The following is a 13,254-nucleotide window of genomic DNA, read 5'->3' on the forward strand; positions in this document are numbered from 1 at the left end:
TGATTGGTTGATTGATTGAATAGTAGGGTTGGGATAGGATTTTAAGGATTCCAATTCCTTAACGGTTCCCTTTCACGTTTTCTATAGGGGTTCCTACAGGTCTGTGACTCTGAGAGTGTACAAATGGAACCAAATGGACTGTGTACACTCTCAGAGTTATGATGGTCGTTGAAATTAATTAATTAATGAATTAGAACCACCTGTATTGTAAATATATATAGCAGACGTGAAGTCCACATACAAGGATCCAGAAACGGTTCCAAATGTGATGGAACAGATTCCGGTTCCTCAATGTTAGATCTATCGTAACATTATACATATGTTGCCTGTCTGGGTGAGAGAGGGAGAGAGAGAGAGAAAGGGACAAAGCGAGCGAGACAAAATAAGGGAGATCATACTTTTAGCTATATATTTTTATACAAAAGTACACAGGTCCACGGGGAGATTCTGTCGGCAAATGGTACTGGGGAGCAGATGAAATATGCGGGGAACAGATGAAGGAACACCATGTACTGTATAAGCCGCCGGTGATACATTGTGTACGTGGTGTACTGTTAGCGGAATTTACACGCCTTTCCAATTGGGAACAACATTTACCATTCGCCAATTAGATTTCAGCATAATCAAAATTCAGTATGCTCCAAAATGGGTTCCTGCCTTAAAACATTCACTGTCCCAAAATAGAGTTTCATGAGATTGTGTGCGTGCGTGTGTGCGTCTGCGTGAAAGAGAGAGAGACAGACAGAGAGAGAGAGAGAGAGCGAGAGAGAGAGCGGGTTGAATAAATCTTGGCAAGTCTTGTAAAACGTAAAACTTTACGATGTATTTGCCTTTATCCCTTGGGTGGCGGTGATCCTGCATAAATAAATCATTCATGTTTGCGTGTGGTGTGTGTGTGTGTGCGTGCACGTGTTTTTTTTTGTATGTCATTTCACTTCCGCTCTACAGTAGGTGAATGCATCTGGGCGCACACCCACGCACACACAAAGCCAGGGGCCTTCCGTCTTGATCTGAGTACGCATAATGTGCAACGCATGCCGCTGGGTCTATAAGTGTGCCTGGCTGCGAACAACGTGGAATGAGATAAACGCGCAGTCAGAGTCAGAGTCCAGAGGACATGACGATGGGGCCTGATTTTCTGTCTGATTACACAGTGGCAGACCAGAGGAGACCCCCAGTGGGTTCGCACGCATCGGGCCCGCCTGCCCGTTCCCCTCTATACCCATGGATGCACTGACGTACTGTAAGCCCGATTTATACTTTCCTACAACAGTGTCATCATGCACGCAGTGGTGGAAAAAGTGCTACATTTTCTTTACTTAAGTTAAAGTATCAATACTGCAATGTAGTTATACTCTGTTACAAGTAGTAAGTCTGGAATTCAAAATGTACTTGTACAAAAGTATCGGCATCATATGTACTTAAAGTACCAAAAGTAAAAGTACTCATTGTGCAGAAGTTCAAAATGTTTAAAAAAAAAGAAGAAAATAGCCGATCTACAAGCTGCGACGCATTGTGAGCTTGTAGATCGTCTATTTTCAAATGGACGAAATATATAGGGCTGAAGCGGTTAACACATTGGGTGCCAAAACCGTATATATACGGTTTTGCGCATACTAACGTTGAGTGCCAAAACCGTATATATACGGTTTTTGAAAAAAAAAAAAAAAAAATTACTTTTTTTTTGTTTTGTTTTTTTTCCTTCACAGCAACAGGAAATATCACTCCTACAAGATTTAGACTCCAATCCACCTCCTGGTTAACTTATGACTTCAAAAACCTGTATCTCGGCTCCTGTGCACTTTTTTTTTTTACAATGTTAATTTAACTTTTTTGAACTGGCTGCAACTATGGAATGGATTTCCGAATGTTTTAAATTTTTCCCCCCCGATTGTACGAGACCTGTATGTGTGTAATGAGGGGATCACCGTGAGGACGGTGATCACTGAAATTTTTTTGTGACTACTTGAAAAAGGTTCAAAATGTTTAAAAAGTCCTGGCACTCAAAGTATAATATTTTAATAAACCTCTGGCACCCAATGTGTTAATGTACGTTTTTTTACGGTTAATCTACAAAAGTAACTAGTAACTGAAGTTTTCATATAATATAGTGGAGTAAAAGTACAATATTGGTCTCTGAATTGGAAGTAGCCCAGTAAAGTAGAAATAACTCAAAATTATACTTAAGTACAGTACTTGAGTACATGTACTTAGTTACTTTCCACCACTGGATGCACGTGCCAAGCCGATCTACAAGCTCACAACGCGTCACATCGTCGGGCTATTCTCAGCGCACGCCACCACCATATAGAGGAGCATAGATGGAGGACTGGGGGGGGAAAGAGCTATGATTCACTTTGTCAGCGCTACTGGACATGCTATTATGTGCCCTCAGGCACTAGCTGGCTTACTGGTTTCCATTAATATAGTGTTGTTGTTTTGGTAGTGGTCTCATCTACCGTGTGTGCACTGTTCTGTTACTGCCTTTATTAAGAGGATTTCTGCGTGGTGAGGCCGATGCGTTCAAACTGCTATCGTGTCTACGGGAGCCATTGCAGCATAATTACAAGGCTGTAAAAATGACAATATGTAAAATACTCTGCTCTCGTAACAATAGCTTGGATGAGAGAGGTATTGTTATGGAGTTCGGCTCGCCTGGCAGGTACAGACTGCAGTTCCATTAGGATAATTGATTTGTCAACTGGGCTGTTAGTCACGGGATACAATTGTTGCTGCATTAATGAATGTCATAAATCGACCGCGGTTTCGGATTTTTCGAAAGGATAATGTGCAGGCATTCTTACAGTATTGTTTGCTGCTACGGTATTTTGGCCTAATGTTCGCCCCCCTAGAATAGGTACGCTAGGGTTCATGTGGTTAACCCATTAAGACCGGGAACGCATCTGTGTGTCATTTTTCTTTCAGATTTCTTTGGCTATTCAAAAATAGCAGATCTACAAGCTCATAGCGCGGCACCGAGTGCCACGCTATGAGCTTGTAGATCTGCTTTTTTTTTTTTTATCGTGAAAATGTGTGCAAATCTTTGAATATATATATATTTTAAAGTGAAACATTTGAACTCAAATCTTTGCTTCTGTAGGATTCTACAAATGTCTTCTAAGTTTTAACAGTTTTTTTGAAAAAAACTTATGCTATAATATCAGTGGTTCTCAAAGTTTTTTCATGTCAAGGACCCCCAAAATTATACGTATTTGTCCGCGGACCCCCCCCCCCCCTCCCCATCATAAAATATGTTGTTCCAGGGACCCCCATAAATAAATATTTGAGTTAAAAATCATAGTGCGGCACTCTGCTTGTATATGAGGTTGTATATCTGCAATTTTGTAATAGCCAAAAAAAACAAAAATGACACAGAGATGCGTTCCCGGTCTAAATGGGTTAATAATGATGCTAAATACAGAATCTCTAACCTGCCGCCATGCTATTTTCCATCTATTGACTCCCCCCCTCACCCCTCACCGTGTCAAACTAATAGTCTAATGGACTTGAGTGACATAACCTGCAGCCGAGTGACATGAAGGGTTTGTGACTCCGTTTTGCTTCAGAATGTGAGTGTATGCGTGTCGCTCCATGGAGAGGGGAAAAAAATAAAAAATAAACTCCCTTGGCGAATGTGCATCAACCCCCATTTCATGCTTTGTCAATTCCAGGATAGACTCATTTCAGGGGAGGGACTCACGGTTAGGTCCTGATTTACACTTTAGTCGCAACTGGCAGTGTGTCCCGGTTGCCAAAAATAGGGACACCATCACGCAATGAATTATAAACCAGGCATGGGGGCAGAGAGGCTTGTGGAGTTGGCACCACACGCACCTGTGTCATTTTAGATTTTAGCTATAGCCATTATTTTATACTTTGGCTAGGGATGCACCAATAAGGAAATGATTGGCCGATATCGATACCGATGTTTAAGATAACAATTTAGCCGATAGCTGATAGCGATATTTGTTTATTTCGTTTTTGGCGTTATTATTTCCGACTTTTGTGCAAGCGAAACCAATAAATCTTCATTATAAGAAATAACTGTTCAAAATCTGCAGAAACAACATAATTGCCTCCTAAGGGCGCGCTCCCACCACACTTTTATTTTACCTCTGGGGCGGAATCTGCCAATGCTTTGTCAACGCAAATGCATGGATACTTGGAAAAAATCTGCAAGACCATGAATCGAACTCCTGTAACTTAAACTTTTTTTTTTAGCCGATACCGATGTTGACCAATAGTGGCAAATATCATCCAATACCGATATGCGGCCGATATATCGGTGCATCCCTAACTTTGGCTATTCACAAATAGTAGATATACAAGCTCATAGTGCGGCACCGAGTGCCGCGCTATGAGCTTGTAAATCTGCTATTTTTTTGAAAAATCATGAAAATGTGTGCAAATCTTTGAATATATATGTTTTTTAAAGCGAACACTTGTAACTCAAATCTGTGCTTTTGGGGGTCCCCGGAAAACACAATATTTTGACATAATTTTGGGTGGTCCTTGACTTGAAAAAGTTTGAGAACCACTGATATTACAGCAACATATACAGTACGGTTTTCAGAAAACTGTACTTGAATAAAAGTACACAAGTATTGGCATCAATAGTACTTAAAGTACCAAAAGTAAAAGTACTCATTATGCAGAATGTCCCATTTCACGTTTTCGAATGTATAAAGTATTTTGAAAATAGCAGATCTGCAAGCTCACAATGCGTCGCGAGTGTGTGAATGCGTGTGTGTGTGTGTGTGTGTGTGTGCACGTGCGTGTGTGTGCCTCTCATGCACTCATTTGCCTCTGGTCAGATTAGCAGGTGAGCTCATCCTGGCAACCACAGGGCTCAATCCACCTTCCCTGACATGAGCCATTCTGACATGATACTGTCAATATGGAAATAATCTAGGGTCTCTACTATCTATAGCTTGCTTTACTGCAGTGAGCCATCTTTCATAATAGAAACACACAAAAAAAAAACTTAAAGTTAAAGCAGTCTGACACATGCCACAACCTTCAGTATTAATGTAAACGCTATAGGAGTTAAATGAACACTTTGTATTAAAGTTTTTATGCTGTGTACTCTCTCAATAATATGGTATTTGTGAGGGTACTGGGAGAGCTGAGCTGTATGCAATATATCATTGATGTCGGGCAAAAACCTCTTATATCCATATTTTAAGATATTTCTTTGAGGCTTTTCTGCCTTTATTTATAGTTTATAGTAGCGATGGACAGGAAACAGGGAGAGAGACATGCAGCAAAGACCGTCGGGAACGGGACTCGAACCCGCGATGCGCTGTCAGGCTACATTAGAGCCTATAAGTGCCCGGACCACTAGGCCAGCTCCATATTTTTTTTTACCTTTTTATATTTTTTCATAAATGAATGCCCTACTTGATAATACTACAGCGTCAAGCATAAGAAGTAGCAGATCCACAAGCTCGAAACGCGGCGCAAAGCTTGTAGCTCAGCTATTTTTGCTGTTTTTGAATTTGAATCCTGAAAAGTGCACAGTTTTGGACATAATGAGGTTTCCGCCCGACAGAGAGGATAACGATGGCCATTTTAACATAGTTCAATCTGCGCATGGTCGTCCTCATAACCCGTTCTAAATCCAGTCATATGCTCATCATAAATCATCCGTAGATCAATGCTCCCGAGGCTAAATAATAAGTCTTTGAGCGCATGGTTATTGCTGCTAGCTTAAGTGTGTCTGAGCGCATTAGGCACAGACACCCGCTGATGAATCAATTACATTGTCTGTCCCACACTGATGGGAATGAAGCGCGTGTACACGGTCTGCTTATGAAAAGGTCAAGAGCAGCCGCCGCCGCCGCTGCTGCTGCAATGCGGCCTGATTAATTCAATCACGCCCACGAGCCCTCTGCTGCACCTACAGGTTACACATAGGAACAGCAGCCCTGACCGCTCCCCAACATGGATTAATTCACTTAAGCTCTGATCAGACGAGACAGCATGTCTGGAAGGGCGGGGAAAAAACAACATCATATTATCGCTGTCAGGTGGAAACCTTGTACAGTGTGTCTGAAACTGTTACTTCTCAGGAAATGGAAAAAAACGTAACCTGTGTTCTAATGGATCCAAGGTAGTTATTATTTAGTCACACGCTCTTGTTAATACTTTTCCACAGAGAGAATTGACCAATTTTCTACCTGGTGTTCCTATTTTGGTCATGTCATTGTAGGCCCGAAATGATTCCATTAAAAGAAAATGTAAATGTCAACCTTTTCAAAAATAGTGAAAATAACAGATCGAGTATCTTTTGCTACTTTTGCGAGACACCGTCGTACGATGAAGTATAAAATAGGGCATTCATTTATGGAGATACAATAATTCTGCCCGACAGCGACGATTACGCTTGGACAGAGGGTTTGCGTGGGGCAGTAATCAAAATTTGTGCCAAAAAGCTATCTATTTTGAGCTCGTTGACATCAGCTGCATGGCCTACAGAGGCTACGAGGCATCAACGCATCAGAGCTAAATCAATACATTTGTGAATAATAATTGTGGAATTCAGTGCCAGTTGTGGTTTTATGTACAGTATGGCCTGCATTCAGTGTGTGCTCTCTCTCTCTCTCTCTCCACATTTTATGGTAAAGGCCCCTGTTTATAGTTGGCAGGCCTGTATAGTATGTTGGGCTAAGCTGTTGCCTTAATCCAGTATTAGCCTGCTTGGCTGGTACTCCTCTCTGCTAGCATGAACGCGCTCCTCATCCTCTGGAGAATGCCACAATCACACATTCAGCTGGCATATACTGTATCTAATATAGCTTGCCTATATTCTCTCTCTCACTTACACACATGCACTCACTCAATTTCTCTCTCACGTCATTCACGTACTTACCCCCACTTTATCTCTACTGCGCGCACGCGCGCACACACACACACACACACACACACACACACACACACACACACACACACACACACACACACACACACACACACACACACACACACACACACACACACACACACACACACACACACACACACACCTCACTTTCTCTCTCTCCTTCTGTTTGATGAATGACACGTATCTCGCGTGGCGCCTAATTATTCTCCATTAATCAGAGTGGAGCGGGCGCTGTCACCACTGAAACCACTGAAGGACCCCCAGAATTATATGTATTTGGCCACGGACCCCCGTCTCAAAATATTTAGTTCCAGGGACCCCAATGAAGCAAAGATTTGAGTTAAAAATGTTTGCTCAAAAAATATATATAAGATTTGCAAAAATGTTCATGATTTTTCAAAAATCTAAAAATCTACAAGCTCATAGCCGCACTATGAGCTTGTATACCTGCTATTTTATTTGAATAAAGTATAAAAAATAAAGTATAAAACCACTGAAAGCACTGCCACTTGGGAGTCCTCTCTGTGTCTCTGTGTCTCTGTTTCACACCACCACCCACCTACGCACAGTGCTGGAAGAAGTACTCTGTTGTTTTTACTTTGCATAATAAAACCAAAACCTTGGCCCGATTCTACAAATGCCTTCTAAATCAGTAGTTCTCAAACATTTTCCAGCCAAGGACCCCCAAAAATGATATGTATTTGGCCGTGGACCGCCATCTGATAAATGTTCTGTGCCAGTGACCCCCTAGAAGAGATGATTTGTGTTAAAAAGTTCACTTTCAAGATTTTTCTAAAATGTGCAAAAATAGCAGATGTAGCTCGAAGTGCCGCGCTGCGAGCTTGTACATCTGCTATTTTTTTAGAACCACTGTCCTAAACCACTGTTCTAAAATCCTAAGAGTTTTCAGAAAAACTCATGTTGCTATATATAGCTAAAATAAAAAATGACACCCCTGGCACAAAACAATTTTCAGATGAGGGTCCGCGGCCAAATACATATCAATTTGGGGGGGTCCTTGACATGAAACGGTCTGAGAACCACTGGCTCTCTACCCGGGCCGACCAGGCGGGCAGAGCCAGTCAGCCACCTCGCCAGGCATCAAGCCAAAAGCACTGCTGCCTGTCACCATGGCAACGGGCAGCGTGACAGAGGGCTAAAGCGTTGGTGTAAACAGAAATGTCACAATTGGCATATCATACAGCTCCACTTCAGAATCCTTCTGGCCCCTATAGAGGTGTCTCGGGTGTGTGTGTGTGTGTGTGTGTGTGTGTGTGTGTGTGTGTGTGTGTGTGTGTGTGTGTGTGTGTGTGTGTGTGTGTGTGTGTGTGTGTGTGTGTACTATATATATATATATATATATATATATATATATATAAGATGCAGGGATCAAATGCCATGGTGAAGTGCATACTTACTCCGCCAGCTCCTCCAGGCTTCGGTAAACATCATCCTCATTCAGTGCTGTGTCCTCCGATGGGAAGGGCCTACAAAATACACAAACACACACACATGTTTATATTACAGCAACTTGAGAGGACAATTGCTAAAAAAAAAAATCAGAAAAAAATGTTGATCTACAAGCTCACAATGCATCACACTGGGACGCATTGTGAGCTTGTAGATCGGCAATTTTTTCATTGCGTCACATCAGCGCACAACTAAGAATAAATCAGGCATAACGCCAAACCTCTAAATGTCTAATCCTAACCCCCAACCTGGAATCTGTATCTAACTGTAAAGCCTAAAGGTCCTTACACACCGGGGCGATTTTTTCGTGCGAATAATATGCTTTTTTTTAAAACCTTATAAAGTCAATGCAAGCGTACATGGCGCGAAAAGGCGGAAAAGCGAAGCGAAAAAGCGTCTTTTAATTATTCGGAACGAGTCCGAATTTTGCGTATATTCGCACATTCGCCGGTGTGTAAGGACCTTGACTCTCCAAATCATAAAACAACCATTTCTCTCGTGAGGACCAGGTCCTCTCAATGTGTATTTCTCAACTTCGACTATACTTTGTGGAGCCATTTGGTCCTCACAAGTACAGTAACATACTTGTGATACTGAACGACAGAAAGTCGTTTAGCCCATTCAATCCGGGAACGCATCTCTGTCATTTCAGATGTCTTTGGCTATTCAAAAATAGCAAATATACAAGCTCGTAGCGCGGCTATGAGCTTGTACATCTGCTATTTATTTATTCTATTTTGAAAATGTGTGCAAATCTTTGAATATATGTTTTTAAAGCAAACATTTGTCAAATGTTTTGTTCCAGGGACCTCCAGAAGCAAAGATTTGAGTTACATTTTGCACAAAACGTTCAAGATTTTTCAAAAATAGCAGATCGCGTAGCTCAAATCTAAAAATGACACAGTATGTGTTCCCGGATTGAATGCGTTAAGTATCGGTACAACAGCAACCCCCAGAACTTCATGTCCTATCAGTCGTCTCTACTGGCTGCTCCATCACATCAGTAACACAACTGCATGGAAGTGTTCATGAGAGGGAAAAGCGTCCCTCTTGTGCCACGGCCGTGTCAAAACACATCAAACACCTTGCAGGGATGCAGTTTGAGAAGTGGTGGAAAAAGTACTCACATTTTGTACTTAAGTAAAAGTACCAATATCACATTATTATTATATTATTTCAGCATTAACTTGAATCCTGAAATGTAACAGTTTTGGACGTATGAGGTTTCCACCCGACAGAGACGACATGCAACTTTATTTTCTTTTTTTTCCATAAACGTCAACATTCAACATATCTTGTGTTTTGCAGAAACGAACAATGTTAATGTTTTCTCCGGCGACCAGGAGAAAAACCTTGTATCATCAACAAGCCGGGTTCTCAAAGGAATCCACACAGAGTGGATACAAATGAGTTTACAGCTTGAGACGAGTGTTTTTGAATTAAGCAATATTACACGAGAGGGTGTGCTTTACCGTCATTATTAGCACGCCTGTGATGCGGTCAGGAACGACGCGAAGCGGAGTTCCGCCGCGATCACAGAAGTGCTAATAATGTAAGGTAAAGCACACCCTCGAGTGTAATATTGCGATTATACAACAGTTACCAACAAAACACATCCAAATGTATTCATATTGTGGGGCAATTCATAATAAAAATGTTTCGCTTATCCGTTTCCCTGTAGAAGAGAAGAGTTTATTTGACTGAGACAAAATAGTCCCTGTGGCAGCGCAGCACTCTCAGTCATCGTCTCATCAACACAGCTGATTCCAGTGTATGTTATACTTTATCGTACGAAGGTATCGCACGGCAAAAATAGCCGATCTACAAGCTCACAACGCGTCAAGATGGCGATGCGTTGTGAACTTGTAGATCGGCTATTTTTGCTGTGCGATACCTTCGTACGATAAAGTATAACATACACTGGACTGTTAACGAAATGGGAGTAATTTTACCTTAACACAGGAGGATATTTATACAGTATGGATGTTACCATCGAAATAAAGTACACTTTTTTCCAGTTATTCCTTTTATTATAGGATTTTAGGCGATTTAGTGTGCTCTCTTCAAACCATTGATCACAACCGTAAGTCCACCAAATAAGTCAAAATTAACAACATAGTCCATTTTGCGTAGCTGTTTGTTCTCTGGTGGCGGCGGTGGGTACTGTTGTCTGTTTGTTTTCCTACGGTGGGACAGCGTGACTTCACAGCACAGCTGTGCGCTATATGGTCTAATCAGGTGCGGACTGCAGTGCGGAGTGATTTATTAAATGTGATTAGGCCCGTGATATGATGCTGGTTTGAATCACGGCTAGAAAGCTATTTCAACCAATCAGATTGCTTGGTCGGAACTACCTGTTGTATAATTGGTATTAATATGGGCTTCTGTCGTTGTGACCTCTATACTTTTGTTTGCATATAAGGCCATGTAGATCCTTCCGTTCGCCTCACCGTGTAGATTTCTTATTACTGTCGTGTAGTGCACCGACCTCACAGAGACAAATCGTTTGTGCATAATTATGCTAATGTGCCTGGCTATAAATAATATTCTGATTCTGACACTGATGTAAGGGAGGGGAAAACACATTGAAATGAACAAAAATGAGATTAACAAGATTTTTGTGGTTTTCCATGACAATGATGACACCCTCTACAAGTGTGTGGATACTTCTTGTCATTTTGAGCAGCATTATTGCGACAATTCCCGCAAGCAAGTTACTGTACCGTTATGGGCGGAGGTTCTTTACATCAGCATGTTATAACCTAATATGAATGATTCAGCCCCATGCAGTTTTTAACCCATTCAATCCGGGGACGCATATATGTGTCATATTAGATTTTTAGCTATAACCATTATTTTATACTTTGGGTTATTCAAAAATAGCAAAAAAAAAAAGTAGATCTACTTTTTTTTTTTGTGAAAATGTGGGCAGATCTTTGAATACATATATATTGTTTAGCGAAAATGTTTAACTCAAATCTTTGCTTCTGGGGATTCAACAAATGTCTTCTAAGTCCTAACAGTTTTTTTTAAAAACTTATGTTGCTATAATATCAGTGGTTCTCAAACTTTTTTCATGTCATGTACCCTCAAAATGATATGTATTTGTCCGCGTACCCCGCCATCTCAAAATGTCTTGTTCCAGGGACCCCCAGAAGCAAATATTTGAGTTAAAAATGTATATATAGGCTATATTCAAAGATTTGCAAAAAAAATTGCAGATCTACAAGCTCATAGCGCGGCACTCAGTGCCGCGCTATGAGCTTGTAGATCTGCTATTTTTGAATAGCCAAAGAAATCTAAAGTGACACAGATGCGTTCCCGGTCTTAACAGGTTAAGTTCCACGGTTCTGCACACACGGTGTCAGCGAATGAGAAACTCCTGGGGGAATGTTAAAATGGGTGACTAATCAATTAGCTTCTTAGACTATTTTTTCCCACTAAAATATATATATTTTTTCTCTCATGAGTTAATCAAAATGCCACAGAGCAAAAGTTGCTGAAGGAAGTAAAAACATGCAGCCTCTCATCAATTGAGCAATGATACAAAAAAAAAAACAGACGCCCTGTCTGGTTCTGGGCTTCTAAACCTACAATACAGTAGGTACGGTATTTATATATGTGTGTGCCCTCTGGAAAATGTGTCGAGTGTGAAATTTGTGGATGAAAGAAGAAAGCATGCCACACGGTGTGAAATGTCAGGGTTAATGGCTCGTTTATATGTTGCCACAAGACTCGGTTTTATAGCATCAGTGGTGGAAAGTAACTAAGCACATTTACTTTTTTTGAGGTATTTGTACTTTACTTGAGCATTTCCAATTTCCAATACTTTTACTTCTACTCCACTACATCTCGGATCCAAATATTATACTTTTACTCCACCACATTTATTTGAAAACCTTTAGTTTAATAGTTACTTTTTAGATTTTGATTATTATTACAAAACCACTTCAGCTCTGTATACATTTCGGCCATATGAAAATAGCAGATCTACAAGCCCACAATGTGTCGCATTGTGAGCTTGTAGATCAGCTATTACATTTTTTTTAATATACATTTGAAGACTTGAAATGGTATATTCTGCATAATGAGCACTTTTACTTTTGGTACTTTAAGTACATTTTGATGCCAATTATTTTGTACTTTTACTCAAGTAAATTTTGAATTACGGACTTTTACTTGTAACAGAGTATTTCCACATTGCGGTATTGATACTTTTACTTAAGTAAAGCAATTGAGTACCACCTTTTTTCCACCACTGTACTCTGTAGCACCTAGGCACCGTCCTGTCTTGACTTCTCTGTCATTGTGAAAAGCAGCTGTTCAAGTGTTGACAGTCTTTATTTGACTTTTATAAAATGATTATAATTCCGACAATCACTTTTAATGTGCCGTTGGCATATTTAACCGATTAGTGTCATAAGAACAAGTGTTGGTGTAAAAGGAGTCTGGCTTCAAATGTACGCTGATTATACTCTGTTATTTATGGCAGCAAAAACACCTGCTATTGCTAACAGACTGCCTCGGCAGGGTGGCACGCTGGATCCACACTTCCTGCCTAACACTGAATGTACAAACTAAATCTGTCTCTATGTGCTTCTCTATCATAAAGCTTCCAACCATATACACTTTCAAAGGGACTATAAACACAACAAACTATAGACAATATAGGAGTTTCAATATCTTGGAATTGTTATGGATTCTGTAGCTATGGTTTAACAAATAAACAGAATACTGTAAGAATGTTAGGGCCAACCTTTACACCTTTAGGCAAATCAGACAAATGGGTTCATGAACTTACACTCCATTTTTACACTCTCTGAGATAAATTAACATTGAAGATTAGTGTGTGTGTGTGTGTGTGTGTGTGTGTGTGTGTGTGTGTCATTAGCAATTAGCCT

At 40.6% G+C, this 13,254-nt stretch overlaps 1 protein-coding gene across 5 annotated transcripts in view; it reads right to left on the minus strand.

Annotated features, from left to right (window-relative positions):
• vav2 (vav 2 guanine nucleotide exchange factor) overlaps positions 1–13,254 on the minus strand; it is a 328,621-nt gene that overhangs the window by 62,610 nt on the left and 252,757 nt on the right. For all 5 annotated transcript variants that reach the window (XM_080418609.1, XM_080418607.1, XM_080418610.1 and 2 more), the window contains exon 4: positions 8,302–8,370. In XM_080418609.1, coding sequence (XP_080274735.1) covers positions 8,302–8,370 — 69 coding nt within the window. The remainder of the gene's footprint in view (positions 1–8,301; positions 8,371–13,254) is intronic.

Source organism: Gymnoscopelus braueri, assembly GCF_963280865.1.
Source record: "Gymnoscopelus braueri genome assembly, chromosome: 22".
Lineage (NCBI taxonomy): Eukaryota > Metazoa > Chordata > Actinopteri > Myctophiformes > Myctophidae > Gymnoscopelus > Gymnoscopelus braueri.